This window comes from Vespula vulgaris, chromosome 12 (assembly GCF_905475345.1).
Source record: "Vespula vulgaris chromosome 12, iyVesVulg1.1, whole genome shotgun sequence".
Lineage (NCBI taxonomy): Eukaryota > Metazoa > Arthropoda > Insecta > Hymenoptera > Vespidae > Vespula > Vespula vulgaris.
The window spans coordinates 2,465,133-2,490,326 of NC_066597.1; the positions used below are offsets into that span (position 1 = coordinate 2,465,133).

The 25,194-nt window shown below is 30.1% G+C and overlaps 2 protein-coding genes across 5 annotated transcripts; one reads left to right on the forward strand and one right to left on the reverse strand.

Moving 5' to 3' along the window:
* Positions 1-122: 122 nt before the first annotated feature.
* Positions 123-2,550, forward strand: LOC127067995 (pancreatic triacylglycerol lipase-like). 3 transcript variants are annotated; one of them, XM_051003520.1, is made up of 7 exons: positions 123-207; positions 546-838; positions 910-1,013; positions 1,085-1,377; positions 1,460-1,555; positions 1,617-1,862; positions 1,933-2,550. In XM_051003520.1, the coding sequence occupies exons 2-7, from the start codon at positions 647-649 to the stop codon at positions 2,004-2,006; spliced, it is 1,005 nt and encodes a 334-aa protein (XP_050859477.1). In that variant the 5' UTR covers positions 123-207; positions 546-646; the 3' UTR covers positions 2,007-2,550. The 3 variants fall into 3 exon arrangements, with proteins under 3 accessions (XP_050859477.1, XP_050859476.1, XP_050859478.1); XM_051003519.1 differs by lacking the exon at positions 123-207 and having other exon boundaries at positions 398-838; XM_051003521.1 differs by lacking the exon at positions 123-207 and having other exon boundaries at positions 728-838; positions 929-1,013.
* On the reverse strand, positions 2,021-13,425 carry LOC127067989 (uncharacterized). Of its 2 annotated transcripts, XM_051003509.1 has the most exons (10): positions 12,588-13,425; positions 12,368-12,388; positions 9,256-11,265; positions 5,307-5,395; positions 5,005-5,084; positions 4,616-4,740; positions 3,702-4,166; positions 3,299-3,628; positions 3,082-3,234; positions 2,021-2,991 (listed from the first exon to the last, which is right to left on the reverse strand). In XM_051003509.1, exons 3-10 carry the CDS (start codon positions 10,882-10,884, stop codon positions 2,572-2,574), a joined length of 3,291 nt encoding a protein of 1,096 aa, XP_050859466.1. In that variant the 5' UTR covers positions 10,885-11,265; positions 12,368-12,388; positions 12,588-13,425; the 3' UTR covers positions 2,021-2,571. The 2 variants fall into 2 exon arrangements, with proteins under 2 accessions (XP_050859466.1, XP_050859464.1); XM_051003507.1 differs by lacking the exon at positions 12,368-12,388.
* Between the last annotated feature and the right edge of the window lie 11,769 nt (positions 13,426-25,194).

Consider the following 25,194-nt stretch of genomic DNA (forward strand, 5'->3'; position numbering starts at 1 on the left):
ACGAAAGGTCATATATTTTGATATTTTTCACGGCGAGTATCACGTATACGTGATCGCCTATATCTGACTTCTTATCTTATGTTTATTTAGAATACAAGAGAAAGAAATGATTACAAACATCGGCTAGTAGTAACTAATCGCTTCTCAGTTGAAAAGGATCATCCATTCAGTTCAGATGTAACGAATATCACTCTATAGTTTTCAAACGTATTACATTATTTTATATCATTCTATTTATATCATTTTATTATATCATTCTATTTATATATTCTAAATTTAAAAAAATATTCACAAAGTAACTATATCCCAAAACGCTTCGTCGTGGAAATGTTAATAAAATCAATTTAAATCCATATATTTTTTGTCTGTGTCTGAAGTGTTCAATATCAGTATCATAATGTTATTATATATAGTATTGACAATTGCATTAAATAATGTTTTAATCGTAAATTGCAATTGCTTGAACAATAGAACAAATTCGTTAAATGAAAGTTTATCAAATTTTACTTACACATGGATAAATGAAACTCATGCTAATTTTGTAGATTCTACATCTAATAACAAAGAAGTAGATTGTTTTGGTTTAGGAAAAACAGTTGCTACTGCTTTATCATGGTTTTTTTCTGATAAAGCTACTGGATCAAAGATGTTAGATGTTCAATTTCTTTTATCTTCGAGAAATCAGCCAAACAGAGTACAAGTGTATATTGGTAAACAGTTTGGTTTAGAATGGACAGATTTTAAAATAGAACGTAAAACTATTATAATAGTACATGGATTTTTATCTCACAGCAATGAGAAATGGATCAGTGAAATGGAAAAGGCATTTCTTAAATGGGTATTGTACAAAAACTTAACTGTTTTATTAAAAACATATTCATGTATTTATCTTGTTTCTATATTTATTAGAATGATGTTAATGTAATAGTCGTGGATTGGAGTGCAGGAGGTAATACATGGAATTATTATAAAGCTGCCATTAATACTAGAACAGTTGGATATCAAATTTCAAGGTATATTGTATATAAGTGATTCATTTTCGACATCTATAATAGTTAGTTGAATAATATTCTTGTCTATAAAGATTTTTAGAACATATTACAAATGCAACAACAGTTGCATCTGATTGGGGTACTATACATTTAATTGGCCATAGTCTTGGAGCACATATTTGTGGCTTTGCTGCAAAAGAATTTAAGAAAAGACAAAGTAATTGGATCATACATAGAATTACTGGTCTAGATCCAGCACAACCATGTTTCAGAAATACAGATTCTTCCATTCATTTAGATAAAACAGATGCACCATTTGTTGATATAATTCATACTAATGGAAAATTGCACTCTAATCTTGGCTTAGGTTTACCAGAGCCTATTGGTTTGTTTACTGATATTATATATTTGTTATAGCTTATTTTTTATTAGTAATGTTCTATTTTATTAATAATTAATATGTCAAGGTCATGTAGATTTCTATCCTAATGGTGGACAAAGTCAACCAGGTTGTTTTGAATCCAACAGAACATACTTTGGCTATTTACCTATTCCTCAAACATGTAAGATAATATAATGTCTTTTAGATAATTTTATAATATAAGAGAAATTATTTATTTTCAGTTATTCAACAAGCGATATGCAGTCACGGTCGTTCTTATATATATCTTACTGAATCTCTGTTATTAACTTCTACGAATAATTGTAGTTTCTGGTCACATTATTGGGATTTGACATATAGAAATATAAAACAAATAATATCTAAACCATGTAACAAAGATGTTTGCATTGAAATGGGAATTAAAGCAGAGAATTATCCTCATCGTGGAACTTTTTTTTTAGTTACTTCAGATAGTTCACCATATTGTGGTAAATACTATTCCAAATTGCTAATATAACAAACTTTGAATATATGATAAAATTAATGCGATTATTTTAGTTAATGAAACAGAATTATCAAAAGAAGTTAAGAAACAGTTGAAAATCGATTATATTGATGAACTTGAGGATTAAAAGAGAGAGAGAGAAAGAGAAATACATAATTTTATTATATATGTTATGGGCAGGGTCCATAATACGGGCGGGCATCATGAATAATGACAAACAATGGAAAGGTCATAACATATATACAGATATTATTTTCGTAAATAAATGCATTTTTTATCTTAAAAATTCTATTTATATATAGCGTTCATACTTGTACGTATCGCATTTAAATTATATTTTGACTAATATTTACAATTGGCAACATTTATATTACTTTATATACAATTTCTAATGACAAAGGATTTAACCAGTTAGCTCATAGTGCTATAAAATCATTCAAATTATATTGCGATAAATGTAAAGAAAACAAATTGCATAAGGACACTAAGAATTGTTACTGCACAAGTACCTGTTATATTCTTATAACATGGTTGGTAACATTAATATAATTTTACATTTTGAGCTAATTATGGTTTAATCACGTATTTTGTGCGTTTATATCGCCGTTTTAATTTTTAATCATTGGCACTTTGTTCCTTGGTATTTGATAAATAAAAATCATCAAAATACATTGTGTGATGGATAACATCTTTTAATGTATTACTTGGACATATGTAGCAGGAAATATACCAGTTCGTCCTTTGCATTCACCTATCCACCAGCCATCTGCCTGTTTTTGATGAACAGTTATTAAGTCACCAGGATTCAGACTTAATTCGTCGTTAAGATTTGCAGCATAATGATATATTGCCCTGCACTGTTCCGTACTATCTGACTTAGGTGTTACAACCGTAACGTCAACGTCTTGATTATTGTTATCTTCTGAATGACTACTGAATTCATCAAAATCGCTAAAATCTTCTTCATCTGGTGGATTTTCTGAATTACCATCACCAGCCGTCCTATCTGTCCAGTCTCGATTTTCAGTTTCATGTCCCTTTACCAAATGTACGTCTATTTCATCATCAATATCTTGTATCTCAAAAGATTCATTCCTTGCCCAAGAAGGAATCTTGAAAAATTATCAATGATTGAATATAATAATTATATATTTATTTTTAAATATTATTATAATAATTATGAAGATATTTATATTATTTACCTTGAGAACGCTTTGCTGAAGTCCTTGTTTATCTCTAGAAACTAATATGTGTTCTGCTAGAGGATGCTTGTTCCTTTTGCTACCTTCAACTTCTGCTAATGTCCCACCAACCTTGTATCTTGCAGCTTCCAAATATAGTAACATAGAACGCATCTAGAAAAAAAACAATTGATTAGAAAATATATAACAGGTATATAGATTCCTTTTTTATACTTACATGATGTAATTTGTCTGTAACATTTTGTGTACTTTCATCAGCCGCGAATGCAGGTGTCTTGATAAAAGCTCTATGTAAAGTTTCCAATCCTTCCCTTCCTCGCCTTTCTCTTTCTAGATCTTGTCTTATTAAATGCAGAATTCTAACCAATGATTGTTTTCGTCGTTCTCTGTTCATTGCCAACGTTATATGTTCTGCATAAAAATCTGGAAGTAGCTGTTCTGCATTGACTATATCATTACTTTCCGTTCTACGTATAAGATTCTTCAAAATTTCCACATCTTGAGATACATTACAGTTTCGTATCGGTGTCGATAAACGATCAGCACTCTAAAAACATTGAATTACGAATTAATAATAAAATTATAAATGATAATATAATTAATAGTGATTAAATCTTTACTTGTTGTAAACGAGGAGCAAGTGCCTGCAAATGTGCCAAATATACATTGGCAAGATCCTTCAAAGCACTCAAACGTTCTTCTTCGAGGAGTTCCATTTGTTTAGATCCTTTTTTTACTGTACTTTCATATTCCAATCTAGCTCTTTCAGCTCTTACGCTTACCGTATAAAATTCTGTGTCGGCCCTACGAGAAGAATCTTCAGCTTTTCGTCTCCTAGCTTCTAATTTATTCGCTTCTTTTTCTGTCATATGATGATTAGATGATTTATTATTATTTTGTTGGCTTTGACTAATAGATTGCAGTCTTGCCAAATCCTGCAGCCTTTCGTTCTCTCTTGCACAAGCAAAACTTTGCTTCTTGGTCTTTGAAGCGATGTTACGCCATTCCTGTAGAGACTTTAAAGCTTTGTCCACAGAATTTTCAATTGATTTTCTCGAGCGACCTTGAGCCTCTGCTACACCCACCTGTGAACATTAATTTTTAATAAATATCAATTAAATTCTAAAAAGATAAGAAATCATAACTGTTAACATTAAAATCTTTACTTTACAATAATAATATATATTTGTAATATTTTACAATTAACAAATTATCTGTTATAAACGCAAATATTTTATCTGCATTTTTTTTATTTAAACAAAAATAAGATTTCAATTTTTTCAAACTGAACTTTACTCAATAATTTTGTTGTTTCTCTTTATACAAACAGAATCTATAAAATCTGTAGGATTTAAACAAATCCTTAATGTTATTATAAAAGAATGGAGAATAAATTGCAGCAAAGTTTTAGAAGATGAATGTCGTAATCATCGTAAAACGCGATAGAATTTATGTAGATGACGTCATTCAGCGCCTACATATGTCTCAGCTTATTTCACGATCGAATAATTATATATGAACGTATAAAACTTACTCTCAATGGTTTTGCTAATTGTTCGCCTAACGCAATGCCCCATACTCTGTGGGCTTCAGCAGCAGCTTCCATTTCTTCTCCGACACACCTCCATGCTTCGTTCACACCTCCATTGCTGTTTCCACCTGTGTAAATAAATTAATAACTATATATATATATATATATATATATATATACACGTAAAATATGTGCATGTACGTATATTAAAATTTTTTGATAAATTCGAGTAACTTTAAAACAATTGTTTAACAAAAAATATATATAGTTTAATTTTTTCTTTTTTGTTTTTTTAAATTAAAACTGAATTAAATATTTTTCAAGATATAATAATAAATAATTTTTTTCTAAAATTCTCTTTAGAGAGAAAAATATCAAAAGTTTGTACTTACTTTGATCTTTGGAACAAGCCTTAGTTAATTTACTGCTTAATTTACTTAGCCCTTTAGCATACGTAGCTTCCAGTTCAGCCCTAATCAACAAAAAAGGGAATATACAAATTTAAGTTTTTCTATGTATTTATATATTGTATATTTTTATATAAAAATATACGTGTTTAATTGTGTTCATTAAGAATATCATAATTGTATCATAAAATATAATAATACGATTTATTATATGTATATGAACAATTATTTTGTATTTATTATAAATAATTACTTATCAGAATAATAACTTTCATGGAGAATCATACCTTTCATGAAGAATCGAAGCCAACTCTTTGCAAAAATCTCCACCTTGTTTAACATATCTCCGAATATCTTCGAATCCACTTTGGCCGCCCTTAACAAACATACAATATTAATGTTAATGAATGAATGAATGAATGAAATAAAATGTGTTAATCGAATGAAAAATAAAATTATCGATAGAAAAAATCAAGATTTTTTAATTAAAATAAATTCAGATACTAAATAAAATAAATTCAAAACTTAGGACATTCTGAATTTGATTATGATTTTGCAATGTGACTAACTGGACTTCCAAAAGAATAAAAAAAAAGAATGATTAGTAAGAATCTAGTTCTCAATCGTTAGATAAGTTTCCACCATGGTCGAGTTAGAATCTAAGAAGGTCAAAACCGGCTCATTAATACGGTAACACGCTTGCATAAAGACGTGAGTACACGTAAAGAAGTTTAGTTATATTCAGTGACGTGAAAAGGAAAAAATCGAAAAAAAACCATAATCGAAATGGTGAACGGAAATTAATGAAATGTCAAGGAAACTGGATCAAAGACACGCGTTTGCACCTTCGTTCGGATTGTTGGATACTATTTTATTTTTTATTTTATTTTTTTTTTTTCAAGTCTATATATAATAATTTTCTAATTCTCAATGAATATAACAATATCAGAAATTATAGATTTCAATTAGACAATCAAACGAGAAAATATTAGATGACTCTTCAATTAAAAAATACAAGAATTAAATTATAGAATTATAATCTCCAAAATATTTTATTGTTTAAATCAAATAATACTATGGGAGATCATTTTTATTTCTATATACTAAATACACTAAATAAAAAAGAAATAGTACCAACATGTTTTTCAACTATACTTTGATTATTATTGCATACTCAAATTTTTGCAGATATTACATCGTTATTATATATCACAATTATGTTTGAATTTTTACTTTAATTAATATATTTTTCAACAATTTCATATACTTATGCATTACATTTTTTTTTTTTTATTTTTTTTATAATAGTTTGCTTTCGCTTTTATTATCTCATACACGTTTTCACCAGCTTACTACAGTGAAATCGTGGAAGTCAGAAGAACAATCGTGTTATTTTAAAACTACTTTGACTCTACAAATTCGATAGAAAATCGACTCCTCGTTTCTTTCCTTCTATTTTTTTTTTCTTTTTATTATTTCTTAGAGAGAGAATATAGAAATAGAGGGGGAGGGTGAAGAAGAAGGGAGAGTGGAAATCACAGAAAGTGCTTTCTTAGGCACTCAATTTCGCACACTTCCACAGGAAATACATACATCAATTTCTCTCGCACACATTTATCTATAGAGCAGTACACAAATATATACGTGAAGAGAAAGAAGGAGAGAAAGAGAGAAAAAGAGATAGCGAAACCGTTCTTCTTTCTCTTCGGTCCACTAAGAAAATTTACGACACAACGTGATTTAACGTTCTGCGATATCTCGGTACAGCCAATTCGAAAAACATATCAATATGTGAATGTATTTAAAATTTAAAGGAACCACCTACAAAAGTAAAAGTGAATAAAATTTTCTAAAAATGTACAATTTTGCAATTTCAAGTTATAGCGTTTCATCAAAATAATATACATATATGTATATATAACTATGGAAAGAGAAATGTAGGTTTATAAAAGGCACGATTTATTAGAAATTGTTTCGATCTTTAAAACTTGAGATTTATTCGCATTAATTATCTGTGATTAATACGATATTCGACATGACCCTCATGTGGAATAGAGCGAGCCTCATTAACGAACACGTTCCTGCTTGTGTGTTGTAATACGTGATAAAAGTCTTATAAATCAGAGCAGTGGCCTTCTCGGACACTGTCTCTATTCGAGAAAGAATTTTTCTTTTTGCCGTATGACGACATATTATAAAGTTGCATATTGTGAATAAACTTATTTCGAAGAATTTTCTATCACTTTTCTATTAATTTTCTACAAAATTTTAAAACTTCCAACAATAGTACTTCTATATACATTCTAAAAAAAATATACATATTTATTATATAATACAATTAATTATATAAATACAATATATAATAATAATAATAATAAACTGAAATATATTTAAAAAAAAGAATTTCTTTATATACGAAAGATAAAATCACCAACAATAAATATAAAAAGTCTCTCGAAATTATTGGAAAAAAATATATGAGAGCAATCTAAAAATATAAGAAATAATATTCTCTAAGCTTGAAAAAGCATAATAATCAAATAATCATAAATACGCACGGGTGGTTTGTACGCGCGTGCGCACGATTAAAACAAAGTCGGCTATTTTCTCCAAGCTACAACTTTCCCACACTTTCCATGTACACCGCACTTGCCATCGTAGTTAACTGACTTTGCTTAGAGAGATACCTCGGCACTTAGATTTATGTATGTTACTACCATTTCTCTCGTGCAGTAAAAGGTCTTCTAAATAAAACTAAACGAAAATTTGCGATGACTTAGAAATCCAATTGCAAGATTAAAAAAAAAAAAAAGAATTATTTGAAAAAAATATGAAGTACTTATGGAAAGGTTAACATACCAAACAATTATTTAGAATTAGATAGAGATTGACACTCGATTATAGAGAAAGTTCATATAATTGTACGAAACAGATTAATATTATTATCAAAGAGATTACTATTTAAACGAATTGTTTTTTTTTTTTTTCTTTATTAATCCATAATCAAATTTGAATAATAAAATAATTGTAAAGATTTTTACAAAAAGCTAACAATATTATTAAAGTTGGTGATAGTTTAATATCATTCGAATTATACGTAGAATTATATAACACAAATCCGGATGTTGAACTCTTGGAAAGTATATAACAATATAGCAAAATGATGTCGGAAGTAGAGAAGAATGGTACATGGAAACATTGGAATAAGATAAAAGTGATAAAACGTCGCTTATTAAATTTAAATCGCAATATATATTCTCACCGGAAGGAAGGAAAGAAAGAAAGAAAGAAAGGAAGGAAGGAAGGAAGGAAGGAAGGAAAAAAAGGGAAGTAGTTCGGTGAATAATACCGTAAGATACCCATTTTGCAATACGATCACACGGACTTTCGTAAAAGTGAAAGGTTCGATAGCACTTCGCGGAAAAAGCGAAAGGCCATTTCGCTTATTTACACTTTGCCATAGATTTATCGATGGTTCATCATTTTCTAAACAATATAACAAAATGGCGAGCTTATTTTTTCATCCCTCAACAAACATTATTATTATTATTTCTCTTGTTTTTATTTTTTACCAAAAATCTATTTATTTCTTTTTTTTTTTTGAATGGAATAAAAATAGCTCATAAAAAAACTGTATAATTAATAAAAGAAGAAATAAACAAATAGTAAGTCGATATAAAAATCTATGGGAACAGAAAAATAAATGAAAGTAAATTGGACGAAATTATTCCTACGGTGTTGTATGTATGTACGTATGTACAACATTGTATATATTTACATACGTACGATCTATGGTTTACGATCGAATGGATCGTCCATGTGACGTCGATTTAAATGGTGTCTGATTGTAAGTGGAGGAGGGTACAACAGTATCCCGTCACTTATAACTCTGTCTGTGAGTTAGAGATCGTGCTTGTAGCGGATATAGTGAATCATAGTATCTGCATATATTCGTGCGATTAAAATACAGGATAATGATCAAACGTATAGTGCAATAGCTAATACTAAAAATTACGTAGATATTGATTCAAGGATATCTAACGCAGTGCCGTATATTCTAACAGGTTTTTGTTCTAGATAACATGAATTTTTTGCACAAAATTGTTTCCTCTATGAAAATGTTCTTTTAAAAAATAAGAAAAAAAAAAGAAAGAAAAAAAAAGGAAAAGAAAAAAATATTTAATTATATGTAAGTACATGTAGACATATAGATTGAAAAACTAGATACGATTGTACCTCTTCGTGAATATCGTTGGTCGTCTGTAGGAGATGAGTGGAGGCCATTAACCCTCTGATTGACCCCAACATTCTCCTCTTAATCATGCCGCCTTTCCCAGCGCGATCCCTTGTCGTTTCGAGCTCGGTACTAGCAATACAAGTCTCATCGTTCTCCGTATCGGAACAGAGTTTGTCCATGCTGAACGAGACAGGTAGAAGCGAACTCCTCTTTCCATTACCAAGGATATCATCCGAGCTAGCGGTCTTACAGAATACATTCCTTCTGCTTACGATCATGTTTTCTTCCGGATTCATATCATCGATAAAAATTCTATCAGAGTTTGGTGAGCCTGAATTCGAATGTCTGTTAACGTTCGATGAATTATCATGATCGTCATTGGTCTCCTTCGTTATCGAAGAGAAACCAAACTCTTCGACTCTCGTGATAGAACCTAATTCTTGAGTTCGAGCTTTTGTTAGATCATAAGAAGCATATCTCTTGCCCTTGCTCAACTTGGTGTCCTTGAAAGATAAATCATGATCATCGTTAGGGTCACTGATCATCGCACCGACGTTTTGCATTCGAGCGTGTCGCTGAATAACTTCACTGAGTTTGCTCTTCTCGTCTCTTAACCAACTCCTCATTTTACCCCAAGCCTTACCCAACTTACGTTTCTCTGATCTCAGACGACCACGTGATACGTTAGACGCAGTATCGTTCGAGCATTCAGGATCCGAATAACAACCAGACGTTGAAGTAATTCCGGTATCACTTTCAGAAGTCTTCTTATGTTTTCTCAATTTCAAGGATCTAACGGAAGATCCATGTAATCTATTCGCAGTACGAATAAATTTTTTTTCGATAATAATCTCCTTATCAATTATATCGTTATCCGATTTTTTCGTAACGTCGATTAATTTTTGACTCGACAATGCTTTTGGTTTATCATATAACTCGCTAATTACATTCTCAGAATTTTCTTCGATCTTACGTTCGTTGTCTTTCGTCGTTTCGTTATCGTTATTGATATTAGAAGATTTTTTAGGAAAATCGTATAATCGATCCAGAGTCGATTCCTCGATAACATCGTTTTTATCTTCCATTGAAATTTCATCTATCTCTTGAGTATTCCTTTCGAGTAATTCATCACCTTGAAGAAAGCTGAAACTTATCGTTGGCATTCCATGCTCGTCGGTTTTCACGAAAGTCGTTGCCATTAATTCAACGCTACTACTGTGTATCTTATTTTTATCTTCCAACGAAGTTTCTTCGGTTGTTTTCAAATCGTTAGAGATAATCTTCAATAATCTCGATTCATCCTGAATATCTTTCGAGTTATCTTGTATAGCTATATTCATATTGTTTTCATACAAAGCTTCTTCGACATGAATTTTGTCGTTCGAAACAATCGAAGAAACACACATAGGTTTCTCATTATCTTCTTGACACTTTCGATCTTCCATTTTCTCATTAATCATCTCAACTTCGTTCTCACGGAAATCACGACAATGTATTATTATCGGTGCTGGTATATCGTACCAAGTCGTCGTTGAAACTCGATTACCTTCGTTACTCATATTAGAATTTAAAGTCGAGCTTTTCGATGATGATCGTAAGCTCGTCCAGACATGACGCACTTCGTTCATTTCAATTTCAAAGAAATCCAATTATCTCATAGAGGAAGATAAAAACAAGTTGCACAAGTATTTTTTCTTCCATTCCAAAGTGTTTTTCATATCAATGATCACTTCAAAAATTCACTCAATTTAAAGTTTTTCAATTAACTTCGTCAAATTGTTCATGTATAAAAAAAAATGAAAAGAAAAGAAATAAAAAAAAATAAAAAAAAATAGAATAATTTTCTCGGAAAGAATCTTCACATAGATATATATGTATCCTACAAATTATAGAAAGTATTTCCGAGTAGATTCGTGAAACTTTTCTCTCGTAGCAAACGTTGTTTTCTCTTCGACATCGGAGAATCCGTTCATGGGAAGGTTACGCTCTAGCGAAGTTCGTGTTTCGATCTAGAACACAATGTTAGAGTTCTTTTCGACGCATCATTTTTTTTTTCTTTTTTCTTTTTTTTCTTTCTTTCTTTTTTCTTTTTTTTTTTGAAATAAATAAATCCTATCCGTTTCCGTTATTAACCAGAGGACAAAACGTTACGTTTATTTCCATTGGTACAGACAAAGAGAAATTTTCAAGGTTCCTCGATAATGATACTAATTTCTAGCACGATGTTTCACAATCTAATCGCATTGATCAAATATTAGACTTAATGATTAAACAAATAAATTAAAAAAAAAAAGCACATATATATAAAGAAAAATACAAAAACACAGAAAGAGACTATTTTCTTCGAGTCAAAGATTCGAATCGTTAAAATCGATTATTATTGATCATTAACGTTTAGCTAACGCAGAAAGTAAATACATTTACTACGTAAACACAGTGTCGTCACACACGCCCGTTTAGCTCATTCGCAGAACGTTCTTCGATAGAAACAGAACGACGAGGAATGTAACGACAGCGATTTAAATGTTTCAAGATCGTAAAAACTCGTCTACGATCGATAGGATTCGCTTAAACGAAGATGACGTCCAATCCTGTCGACGATTCACGATTCACTTTTTCTTCCTCTTTCGTCATAGTTTTTCTCTTTTTTACACCTAAACACGATGAAACATCGCGATTTTCTATTCTATACCATCGGCACTGTAAAACAAGTTCTACGCTAGAGTTGGATTATGTAAACCGTGGAGGAGACACGACCAGTTTCAAGCGCGCGCTCTACTTTTCACAAATTTATTGTTCTTCCGATGGATTCGCCTCAAAAGAGAGAGAAAAAGAGAGGAGGGGAAGACTAACTTATCTCAACGTTAGTTTAGTTCAACGTTAACGATTTTCTTGTCGCAACGAATCAGGTTTTGTCTTTTTACGATCTCTTTGTGGTAATTAAAATACCAGATAAAAAGAAATATCCAACGACGATAACAATGAAAAAGCTACAGAAGAAGAAATAGAACAATTACGAATATTCATCTTTTCTATCATTAACAATACTTAATTTACAAACCTAATTAATTTTAAAATAAAATATTTCGTTGTCATAATTCAATACTTTACCTAAATATTTTTACAGATTGACTAATGAAACGTACGAGAGACATAATATAATGATATTAATCGTTAATGTAAATATTAAGTACACATTAAACTTTTATCGATATTTTAACAACCAAATTATCTATGATATTTCTGAATTAAAAAAAAAATAATAAAAAAAGAGAGAAAAAAAAATTAGAAAAGAGACACAAAAGAAATATAATTTAGCACGTCGACTCACGAATGTGACAAAATGTCGGGACGAATAACACTGAGCATGACATCGGAACGACGTTCCGGCAATGACTGGATCCACATTCGAAGCCGTATTATACAATCGTGTTCAACAATTATATCCGTATTACGTCGCGTGTACGCGCGTCGCGATTGCACAACTCCCATGCGGACGCTGCACGCTGTATTTCTTCTATGTAGATACGCATACATATATGTACGAGTGTGAGTACGTGTATGCATTCGTGAAAACGTTCTCAGACTCGACCGCCATATTGATATCTAAATCATTTTTTTGACGTACGTATATTTCATAAAAGCTTATGAAATTTTTATAAGTGAATTTTTCTGCTGAAAATATATTTCAGTTTTTAATATAAATTTTGTAATATTCATTAAGTACTCATATAAAAACGTTATAAGCAAAATTGCATAATGAAATATTGAATTGAAACATGCATCGATCACCTGGAATCTTTTATTTACCAAGAATGCTAATGAACAACTTAAAGATATACGACATAAATTTGTCGAATTCTTATCTCTCAAGGCTTCTTCTTGTCAGTTAGACATATTATATCCTTCACTATGAATTAACCACAATCCTTCGTAAAGTCGTATATATCCTACACACAATTTTCTTCGCGCATAGATCTTGTTAAAACGATTGTACTCGATGCATATATGTGTACCTTGATAATAATTTTGTAAGCTCGATAAGATTTATCATTTTTACGATCAATTATAACGAATAATAATTAACGTTATAATTAGACTAGATATCTTTCTTGCGTAATCAGATTATATCGTTTTCCAATGCAATATTATAAATCATTTACTATTTCCCACGAGATAAGTCACACTTCACGTATAATTACCCGAATAAGATTGATTCGACGGAAAAGAAATGCACGCTATTAGAAACTTTCTCCTCGATAAATTTACAAAAACAAAACAAACAAGAAAAAAGGTTACGAGAAAAATTTCTTGAAAACTTTTCTCTCACACGAAGCACATCATCGGGTAATCGAATAAAGCTGACCCTCTTCTTGTTCGTGCTTCGAACGGGCTTCGTTCCACGTTCGAAATTACCGGCTGGTTTTCTTCGTGCAGTTTTCTATCCCAATAAGAGCATCCATTGAACAAAAGAACAATAAAATAACTCGATAATTAGATATACGATCGACCAGGCGAAATATTTCACAATTTCAAAGTTCCCGCCAATCGAACACACTATTAATCACTCAAATTTAATCACAAAAGTAACACTTTCAAAACTTCGATTTAGAACAAAATTAATTAAGTTCGACAAATGAACGATTAAAAGATTTGATGATTTTGAATTTCCCGCCAATTCATTTCTTTTCTCGCTTGACGAACGTTCTTCGATTCGATTATTTATGGCATGCGTTTGAATGTGAACTTTCTTTAGCATCAAATTAATATGAAATTACTTATTTAATAAGTAAATAGTTGTGTAGAAATATTCTATTCGAAAATAATCGCGAAAACTCCAATGACGAGGAGATTAGAGTTGCGACGAGCGAAGCGAGGAAACGACGAATGGTAAGAACGACGGATAGTTAAAGGCAGGCAAAGCAAGCGGCCGTCTAGGCGGGGGATCTTGCCTTTTCTGCTCTCACAGAGTATATTTAGCTTTCTTCTCTCTTCTCCTCCTTTCGTCGTCTATGTACTTCGTTGTCTTTTCTTTCTTTTTATTTCTTTCTCTCTTTCTCTATCTCTTTCTCTCTGTCCGTATCCATTTCTCTCATTGCTGACGAAAATGTTCGCACGTGCGTTTTCTCAAAATTAAACTTCGCGACATTATTTCAGTTATTTCGGTCACAGAGATAAGTATTATGATCTTGGTGTCTTCAGTAAGAAAGTGTCAAAAGAAAAATTGGGATAACATGAAAATTTGCAATTTTGAGAAACTCATTGTCTTGGATGTACCATTGTACAATGTAAATTATAATAAAATAAGCTCGATATATTTAAGATCGACTTACATATTTTGACTTGTGCAATTATAATATAAGTGAAAAAGTTTTCTATTATATAGAATAATCTTGTCCAATTATGTAAACTTCATTCTTAAGAAACTTATTTTCAGAGATTATAAACAATCTTATTGTTACATAGATAATAAAGACATTGTTCCTCGATTGATTTGGATTGTAAATGAAATTATAAAGAGTATCAAAAATTATGTTTTAGATAAACTATATTTTTGATATTCCACATAATTTTATAATTTACAAATTCTTAACTTATCAAAAACAATCGAGTAATTCATTATATAATAAAAAACTCACTGCAGTAAAATTTTATATCCGAAAAACATTCCAATATTAATAAACAAGCCAACTATTCAACTAAAATCGATTTTTCATCGATTAACATTTCATATCGAAGTTAAAACAAGCTCTCTCAAGCAACTTTCGGACATAGGTTACGTCATTAAAATGGATATCTTAAAGGATTTTGTTTTAAAAAAGTTAAGAAAAAATTTTTCAAGTTTCCGGCGATCGATTGCATGCGTTGAATATACGAGTTCAATATACTCACTAACCAACCAGTTTCTCTTCCTGCTCTTTCGTGAGAGCCCAATAGCACACACAGTTCGGCACTTGAAATGTCATTCGCAGAGAAAATTTTTTTCTTAGAAACTCGAAATATTCACACTTTTATACGCATATTATTAAAATAACCCCGTGATATAACATCAAATCTAAACCCTGTCTCATAAAAGCGATAAACCGATTGAAAGCAATCTGTTGTCTGTCATAAAATTGTAATTATCAATATGACGTCTTAAAGGACACTCCACGTGTACGAACTTGTTTACGTGATCAAATCAATTAAATATATCGAAGTTTTATGTATAGAATGGACCGAAAGTTTCTAAATAAGTCAAAAATTCCTAAGCTTACAGTTTTACAATCTGAAAAAAAAAACACAAATTAGTCAAATAAATTAGAAAAAAAGTAATTGATTTTTCGAGTCGTCTAGAAACTTATAGCCCATCTTATACAAAAGAATAAGCATATAAAATGTGTTAAGCATTTATTAATGGAACAACAATTAAAGTTAACAATACGAAGAGAATATATGCAGAATGTTCCGATTAAAATAAGGAAACCATAGATAGACCTGACTTACTAGTTTGACCATCCCCACCATAAGACTCTCCCCACTACAAGACCATTTTTATCAAATGTCTACGAACTTTAAACACATGGCAGGCATCCGGTTCGACCAACAACGTCAATATCCACGTGTATTGTAACGAAGAAGAAATTTTTTGCGAAGACTTACGTAGATGTTAGGGGAGAATTTAGCTTGTATGCAAGATGCAAGCCAATGACGTGTAACCGGAAACATTTCTTTTCACTGTTCTTTTTACAAACACAGATACACGATGTACACATACGCGTAAACGAATTTTAGGGACAAACTCGAGCAAAAATAGAAGAAGATTGTACACCTTTTCACGTTGACTACACTAATATTATTGTTCGCACTGGCAGACTTGTTATTACTTTTTTTCTTTTCTTTTCTTTTTTATCTTTATCAAGTTAGACGATAAGAGATGAAAAAATAGATGCAATATAGTAATAAACAACAAAATTTGCGCGGAGTACGCGTTAGAACATTTTAATGGAAAATCCATGCCGGAAATCGAACGTTGATACGAGACGTCCATGACGTCTCCAATCACTGACAAGAACCACGCTCATAATACTTGTGCGGACAGAAAGTAAGTATAGATAATACGATAATTCAATGGTTAATACACTTGCACAAACTTATCGCAAGTTATCTGCTGCGTTTAACGATTCGTCATTGGAACAATCGTGTGATTTTTTAACATGCGTTTTACGTCGATATATGTACATACACAGACACGCACGCGCGCGTATGTAATATCATAATATGAAAACGATTTATACATTTATTATCTTCTATTATCATCTTGTACTTCTCTATATTAAGATCATTTTTATTCATTTTTTATTTTGTGAATCTTCAAAATTCGACGCACGATCAATAAATTAGAAAAGAAAAAATAAGTTTAAAATTTGTATTATTTTTAACATCAGCTAATGTTACTGTTTAAATCGTTTTATTTATAAAATGACTGACATCGAAATCTGAAAGCTCGTATCCTCGTAATGATAGAAAAACATCGAATCTACACTGCATATATTACATTCCTTGCGTCCATCTTATTTGGCAAATGATTTTAGGCAATATCTAACAGTTCTTAATATCCTTCTCTCTTTCTTTTCTTCTTCTTGTTATAAGATTGCTCTTAATGAAAAATCATGGTTTGGAACAAAATTACAGGAACTGAATTCTTTCTTAATAAAGGAGACACAAACTAATGTTTCTTATGCCTCTCTCACCTACTTTCTAAAAATTCAATTAAAATGATGACTCCTAGAACAGTACTACTTTAAACCTTAGCGCAATGACTTTTACGAGTGAAAGAACAGTTTATGTTGTAGAGTTTTATTGTTTCCTTTTACTCAGCACTGATAATAGTTGAAGACCATTATACTCTCTAACGGTAATGTTCTTCAATACGCTACTCTCTTTTAAATATGATATAGGTATAAAGGAATATTGAAAAAGAAAAAAGAACAAAGAAAAAAAAAAGAAAAGTTCTTCAAAAGAAAAATGCTTAAATCTATGACGAGTTTTACATATATTAACAAATGGGGAAACTCGTATTAATAATCTCTTCCATGTTTTTATTATAATTGTACCTTACTCGACACGATATATAGCGGTACCGTATAAAACAACCGGAAGAACGCTCCGTCCACCGGAACTAACTCCTTTCACGATCCACTCGAGCTATGACAAAGAATAAAGTGGGGGCGGAAGAAGAGAAGAAAATAAAAGAGCGAAACATGTATAGACATTCGTGTAGATCTAACAGCACTTCGTTAACTGATTCGTTAACTTAATAAAGTCACGTAACTTTTAAGTAATATACATACACTTCTACAACTTTTTCAATTATCCACAACGCTATATTATATTAGTTCATATTTCAAAATTAATGTTTACTAAATAGTAATTATATTTATTTTTAGTATACAATAGTTATGCTAATTAATATTGTTATTTTTTAACTTTCACATTATATAATTTGTTTTTTTCTAAGAGCAACAAAAATTGATTGAATTGTATAAATGGTTAAGATTATTGTTCAAATAATTATTTAAAAAATTCTCTTTTTCTTCCTGAATTTTATATTTATCTTATCTCTAATTAATTAATTAATAACTTTTAATAATTCTAATTCATAAAATTGTATTCTATATAAGAAAATATATAACACGATTAAAACGCTTAGCGAAGCGTATAAATATGTAGTCAGAGAAACAATCGATTGACCTTTAAGATGGAGAATAAAGTTTTTCCAAGTCCATCGAACTCGGTATCTCTTTCTCTTCGATCATTTTCTCACACTTCGAAGTGACCGTGGTACAGTACCTACAGCAAGAGGAATACGGACATTCCAGACTTGTCACCGCGAATCGACCTAACCTGGGACTTCGTTAAAAGACGAGGAGATGTGGTTTACGCGTGCAGATTTACCGTTTGTTTGGTCGCCCCTCAAAGGCGCCAAAGGAATGTCGCCACCGTTGTCTACCGACATTACTTGTCATTGCATCTTCCTCTCACTGTGGCCACCGTTTTATTGAGTGTCTCGTTTCAATCATTCCATTTGATTATTAACATCCGAATTTTCTTTCACGATCATTTAATAACAACAAAAAATGTTCTAATTTATAAGTATGACAAATTTTAAAAATTACTTTGTAAAATCCAAATATTATCCCCACTTAATAATTATAAATTAAAAAGATCTAACCAATATATACGCAACACACACACACGCACACACGTACGTATATGCAAGATGGACGTCAAAAGTCCCTATATTTGTAATTTTACAACCTCAAAAAAGAAAGATAAAAAAAGAAAAAACTTAAAAAGTCTTGAAAAAGAATAATTAATTACTAAGATCGCTTAGAAACTTTTAGGCCCATCCTGTATATCCTATAATTAATTGTTTACTTTTAGTGTACTTTCCCTTTCGCACTTTATTACTCCTATATAGCATCACATATATTGCAAATGTAAGCAAAAGCTTCTACCTCTCGCTTGATCTCTTGGCCACCTTGGAAAGATGAAAACTGGGTCGACAGATATATATACAACGCGCACAAATCGAAAGAAGACGTCCTTGTTTATAAATTTGCGACGGGAACGCATTTCACGGGCAAAACAAAGAAGAAATTAGATATTTTCGTTATTATTCTTGGATACCTTATCGGGTAAAGAACGTCCGTTTAAAATCTTAAACGCTACTGCTACTACTATTACTACTACGACTACCACTACTACTACTACTACCACTATTACTACTATTATTACTACTACTACTAATACTACTACTACTATCTTCTTTGATAGAATCTCGTAATAAAGCAAGGACTCCTTGCCTTCTCGGACTTTCCGTGGGAGCGAAACCAGTTCTGCGTAGAGTAGTGCGAGAGAAATATAAGCAAATGCTTGTGGTTCGTTGTGTGTGGATATATATATATATATGCATGTATGTATGTATGTATGTATATATAATGAGATGCATGCTCTGACATAAGACTTTCACCCCCGAGGCTCCCTTCCCCCAATGGTTCTTCGAAAAAGTTGCTAGATTTCATGCGTAATCGATTTATATAAATATTTCATACTTTCAACAGTTCATTTTATGTATTTTAATAATCTATATAGTCCTTATTATGATGATACCAAAATGGCGAACGACGATCAGCTGATGATTCTTACCACATTGTTCATCGGAAACGTATTATCAATACATCTTTTGTTACCCGAATGTTGTTTACACTAACACGCTTTAAAGAAGTATTAGAATATTTTAATGATATTTACTCACGCGGATGTATTGCATCTATGAAAAATAGCCACAGGTGTTAGTTTCTGCTGATCAATAATGTATTTAATGACCATTAAAAATATTATTTTATATGATCAGAATTACATAGAGAAAAAATGATCAAATATTAAGTTTAATCGTAAAATTCGATTGCAATAATGATTAAGATAACTTCTTATATCTCTTAAGCTATAATTTCATATGACATCGTCGACGTCCTTTCTCTCTTTTTCATCTCCTTTGATTATTATCCAATAATTATATAATCGAATAAAACGAGCCATAGATTATAGAATCCTGTCGTTGAACTTTACGTGCGATGAAGGAGATATATACATACGTTGATAGTTAAAAGTTCCTCGAACGAACTTGCTTGATGACGGTATTGCATTTAAGTTGAGAAGATACCTGTGAGAAAATAAAACGCATTTGTGAATCTTAACGGAGGCTTATGTAAAATCTCAACGTTCGATTACGTGCGGCATGATAGACGCATGCGGAAAACGTATATATCTATGTATGTATCTATGTATCTCTAAATACATACATACATACGATCCCAATAACACCTTTCTTAAGAGAAATTTAGATACATTTGCTTACATTATATACCAGAGGTTTAGATCGATATTGTTAGTAGAGTATTGTTGGCATTCACTATAATCATCCGTTATGTTTGAACATCTGATAAAACAACTTCTCTTATTGCAAATTCTAAGTCGTTGTTACATGCAACGGTACATGTTATCTTTAAACTAGATCTTTCAATCAGTTTCAATTTTATATATATATATATTTATATAGAACAAGTACAATAATAAATGATTGTTAACAATTAGAATATATGTATTAATAATAGTTTAGTGTTATTTGTGTTCATTTGTTGACTCATTTCCGTCTCAATACGTATCAATACATATCTGATGAGAGTCATCGCGATAAGTAAAAAAAAAAAAGGACAAATAAAAGATAAAATTTATAGATTGAGGAAAGAATTCGGAATCATTAAAAGGTATTACAAACTAAGTGGGTGTGTCTTTATTCTTTTGTCCTCGTACATTTCTTCTTTACTTTTAGATTAGATATAATATGACTTCGATTTATATGAGGATATTCACGTTTCAATGAAAATTCAAGTGAATTATATGGAAGTCAATGATAAAACAATAATACTAATTGTAAGTTTACTTGGAAAAAAATCCTATATATTCGCCGGTTTGGACATCAATTAACACAACTTTTAAATATAGATCATGTTACTTTTTTTTTCTCCCCTAATTTCTACAATCATTCATCAATCAGATTATTATCTTATTTTATTGTAATCAATCATTAGATACAAAATTAATCAATTTTGCTATGAAACAAGCAAATCAATATTAATCATCAAATTTAAAGTTCGACTTTTCTATGAAACATTCAATTATATTATTATTATTATATATAATTGTTTAATACTAAAGTAATAAATGTTGGTACAAAAGACCATTAATTAAATGCTAAAAAGATTGAAAATATAAAGAAATGAAGTTAGAAAGAATCAACTTATTGACAAAAAACGATCACAGACGTAAAGGCGCACCCACGCGTGATATCTACGCCGTTAAGAATTGCTAAAATACTGAGCAATGTTCGCAACGAATAACCTTGTAGGAGATGCGTTGAGAAGATATAACAATCTCTCTTTCTTTTTTCTTTTTATTTTTCCTAAACCTCGTAACACATTCCCTCTGAAACTTATCATCCATTCGTTATACCCCTTCTTTGCGTCGTGACACGAAAAGAATATTTCGTCACGTGTCAAAGAAAACAACAACGGAATAAATCCGTTGAGCTTTAACCTAACGGGATCATTATTGTGTTATAATCGGTACGTTAATCAAGGTTAATTTTCATCAGCGTTTGAAATAATGGTGATAATAAATGACACTACAAGAGTATGTACGAAGAAGTATTAATAAATTGTAGTACTTCAGTATATGTATCTTGCACGATATTTAAAAGATTCGAAAATATATTAATAAATTTGAATACTATAATATACTAATGCATAATATTGATTAAATATTTATTTAAAAAAATAATATAATAAATAGTATTAGTTAATAACTAATCAGATATTAACTAACTGTCGATTAAATCAAATTCACATTCATAAATCAATTGCAGTAAACTACGAAAGATACGAAATAAATTAGGTTAGAAACGACTAAGTTAACAAATATTTCTTTTCGACGATGGATAGAAACGATAATTTAACGAACGATAAGAATACTTGCTAATAATAATGATGATGATGATGATGATAACTAGATCACTCTAAATATAAAACATTTATCGTTTTCTTATGAATTTTTAAAATAATTTCATGATTTAATATTACACAGTCTTCTGTATGTTCGTCCATAATTAAAAACAGAAAGAAAAAGAATGAAAAAGAAACTTACTTTCAAAATTAACAAAGACAAGATTTATCGATATAATCAACATCAATCGATATTTCAACGAAAATGCGTCATTCATGGTCATGATTATTATCTTACATGCTTGCAATATGATAGACGTTTTATTTTTACATATGATTGATGTTATGTCCAAGAAATATTTAACACGTTTGCTTTGTTTTTATTTTTCTATCAGTCATTAGAATTAATTATCGATCAAAAGATCTATCGAAACATTGAATAAAAATTATAGAATTATTTGAGGTTATAGATTCTCACAAGTCTTGTTTTTAGAAATATATAATAATTATTAATAAATATTATAAATGTTATTAATAATATTTATTATAAGTAATATAAAAACACAAAATATATATTTATAATACTCATTAATAATATTTCATAAATCATTGTGGATATTTTTATAAAAAGAAAAAAAGAAACAAATATATTTTTTCTGTTGATAGAATCAGAATAATATCATACAATATATTTACATAATAACCAAGAAGTTTATTACATATTTCCAAGCATCTATTTTATCTATTCCCACCTAAGAGTCTAACTCGCTGTTACAACTTAACCTGGATCTTATAACAAGACACGTTTACCACTGATATTCAATACTTAGCTTGTTCGATGAAAAGGCGTAAGGCGAGTCAATCTCTCGGTTTCTCTTCGAACGTTCGTGTGATTTCTAATTTATTTATTTCTTTTCTTCGTCTATTTCCTTTTTCTTTTTCTAAATTTATGACGTTCGCAAAATTGATGGATCTCATTCGAATTCGAAGTGAGATCGAACGTGCTCGTATGTAGAAGCACACAACAAACTTTCAAATCTTAACCTCTCATGTGCTTTCTCGTTACAACGTAAATCAACTTGTACTACTACGTTGATAAAAAAAGGTGACTTTCTAATCATACGATTTCGTTTCCCGACCCCAACAAGGAAGAATATTTATTAGAATATCTTAGACAATACTTTTACAATATAATCACGAGAAAAATAAGTCTGTTATATCCAAACGGAATACAGAAAATATTTTGTATCTGCCAAGTTTTCTTTCTCTAAGTATTCATTACACATATCAAAAAAAGAAAAAGAAATACAAGAAAAAAAAACAAAGGAAAATGCACTCACCGGATATTTGTCCTTATAAAAAAGCGAGCTCGTTGACATGTCGAAAAACTCGATTATGGAAAATATTGATTAGGTTAATTAAAACATAACAATTTCCATTATCCTCTTCTCGTTATCTTCTTTTGCTGATTAATGAATATCGCGTGAATACGCAGGAAAACACGTTTCGTTGCACGTGCACAACCGATAAACTTATTTTTCTTTTTTCTTGATCTATCGATCAATACGTTACATATGTATACAAGACCCTTAACACACCATAAAATTAGTAGAAAATAAAAAAATAAATACACGATAAAAAAGAAAAAAAAAACAAAAAAGAATAAATAAAAAAAAGTAAAATAAAACAATATATCACTTGCGATTACATCCGTTTATAAAATCGTATTTATTTATGTCGTATACGCGCACGCGCAACACCAGCAGGAACACGTTTATCACCTGAAACGAAGCTACGAAGGAAAGAAACTGGCGGAGCGTCTCCGCGTTGTCCAGTTTGTTAGCGAACTACAGTAACTCAGAAGGGAAACCCCTCCATTACCGCCCAATGACCTACAATCTAAACCCACCTGCCCCTTCCCCTACTTTTACACAGTATAAATATGATCCTCTCTTAGCACATCCTCTCTTTCTCTCTCACACTTCTTTATGTACCGCTCACTCGCTCTCTCTCTCTCTCTCTCTCCCTCACTCTCTCTCTCTCTCTCTCTCTCTCTCTCTCTCTCTCTCTCTCTCTCTCTCTCTCTCTCTCTCTCTCTCTCTCTCTCTCTCTCTCTCTCTCTCTCTGTCTCTATGTTTTTGTTTCTTTCTTCATACGATACACCTTTCTTTTTTCTTCATATCATTCTTTCTTAATAGTCATTTTATATTAGATTTCAAGAAAGGATTAGTTTTCGTGTTTTAGCTAGTTTTCTTTCTCTGTTTTATATTCGAGTAACGTCGTCACATTATTTTATATTTTTATTTATTGTTACGATTTTCTGTTTTCATAATATTTTTACAAATATAATTTAAATATTGTATGAGAAACATTGTTCAGTTTACTTTGGACGAAGTCAGATTTATAAGTTTGAAATGTAGTTTGTAAATTGATGTAAAAAAGATATATTTAAATTTTGTATTATGTCAATTTATGTATAATATATATATTTTTTTTCTTTTACTTTTATTTCTAATATATAGATTTTTTCATTTTATAAGTAAGTCTACATTTTATTTCTTTTTAGATTTTAGAGAAAAATAGAACTCTGTAATGTATTAATTCTAAATATTAACACTTTAATCAACTCTATTGTAAATTTATGTATGAAAATATTTGTATTATCAAGATTTTAGTATATTTGATTGATTTAATATTATTATGTTTGGAACTTTCTCATATTTTTATTTTAAATTTTATTTGTTGAAAAGTTTTTTCATTGGAAATATTTAAATATGATAAGATCATACATAGAAACTTCTAATGATAGCTAAGAGAACTTAAAAAATATTATTAAAAAGTCTATGTATCCAAAACTAAAAGAATCGTAATATTATTGATATATTTTAATTGTTTACAAAAGTGAAATATTCTGCTTTACAAATAAATAAAGAAATGTTTATAAATCTAATCTTTATTCTTAACCTAACTTTATTATCATTTTCTTCATGTAATCCATCGACTAATTTTTCTGTTTGTAACCTTTTCTGATATACTGTATAGATTTTTCTTATAAAAAAAGAAAAATGTGCAAAATATGCAAGCAAAAAAAATACAATAAAATTTTAAAAACTATTAATTATCTAATTAAAAATCATATATTGTAAAATACTTATATCGTAATCAATTCTTCATAAACATTGTATTCTAACAATCCTTTATGAAGTTTTTAATTTAATTTGAAAAATTCTTTCAAGGTTTTTTGTTAAATATATTTACAACAAAGATAATATAAATTACAAAACTAGTTTCATCTTTATATTATTATAATTTTATACATTAATCTCCATATATATTATAACATGTACATTATGAATCATTTCTATTTTGTCATAACTTTATTACTTAAGTACA

Bases quoted from the DNA above. Each gene is read 5' to 3' on its own strand.
- LOC127067995 (XM_051003519.1), top strand. From the start codon at position 398: ATGTTATTATATATAGTATTGACAATTGCATTAAATAATGTTTTAATC. The intron at 1,378-1,459 runs GTTTGTTTACTG...TAATATGTCAAG, and splicing joins AGGTTTACCAGAGCCTATTG to GTCATGTAGATTTCTATCCT. The intron at 1,556-1,616 runs GTAAGATAATAT...ATTTATTTTCAG, and splicing joins TTTACCTATTCCTCAAACAT to TTATTCAACAAGCGATATGC.
- LOC127067989 (XM_051003507.1), bottom strand. From the start codon at position 10,884: ATGAACGAAGTGCGTCATGTCTGGACGAGCTTACGATCATCATCGAAA. The intron at 3,629-3,701 runs GTAAAGATTTAA...CAATGTTTTTAG, and splicing joins TTGCTCCTCGTTTACAACAA to AGTGCTGATCGTTTATCGAC. The intron at 2,992-3,081 runs GTAAATAATATA...TAATTTTTCAAG, and splicing joins TTCAGCAAAGCGTTCTCAAG to ATTCCTTCTTGGGCAAGGAA.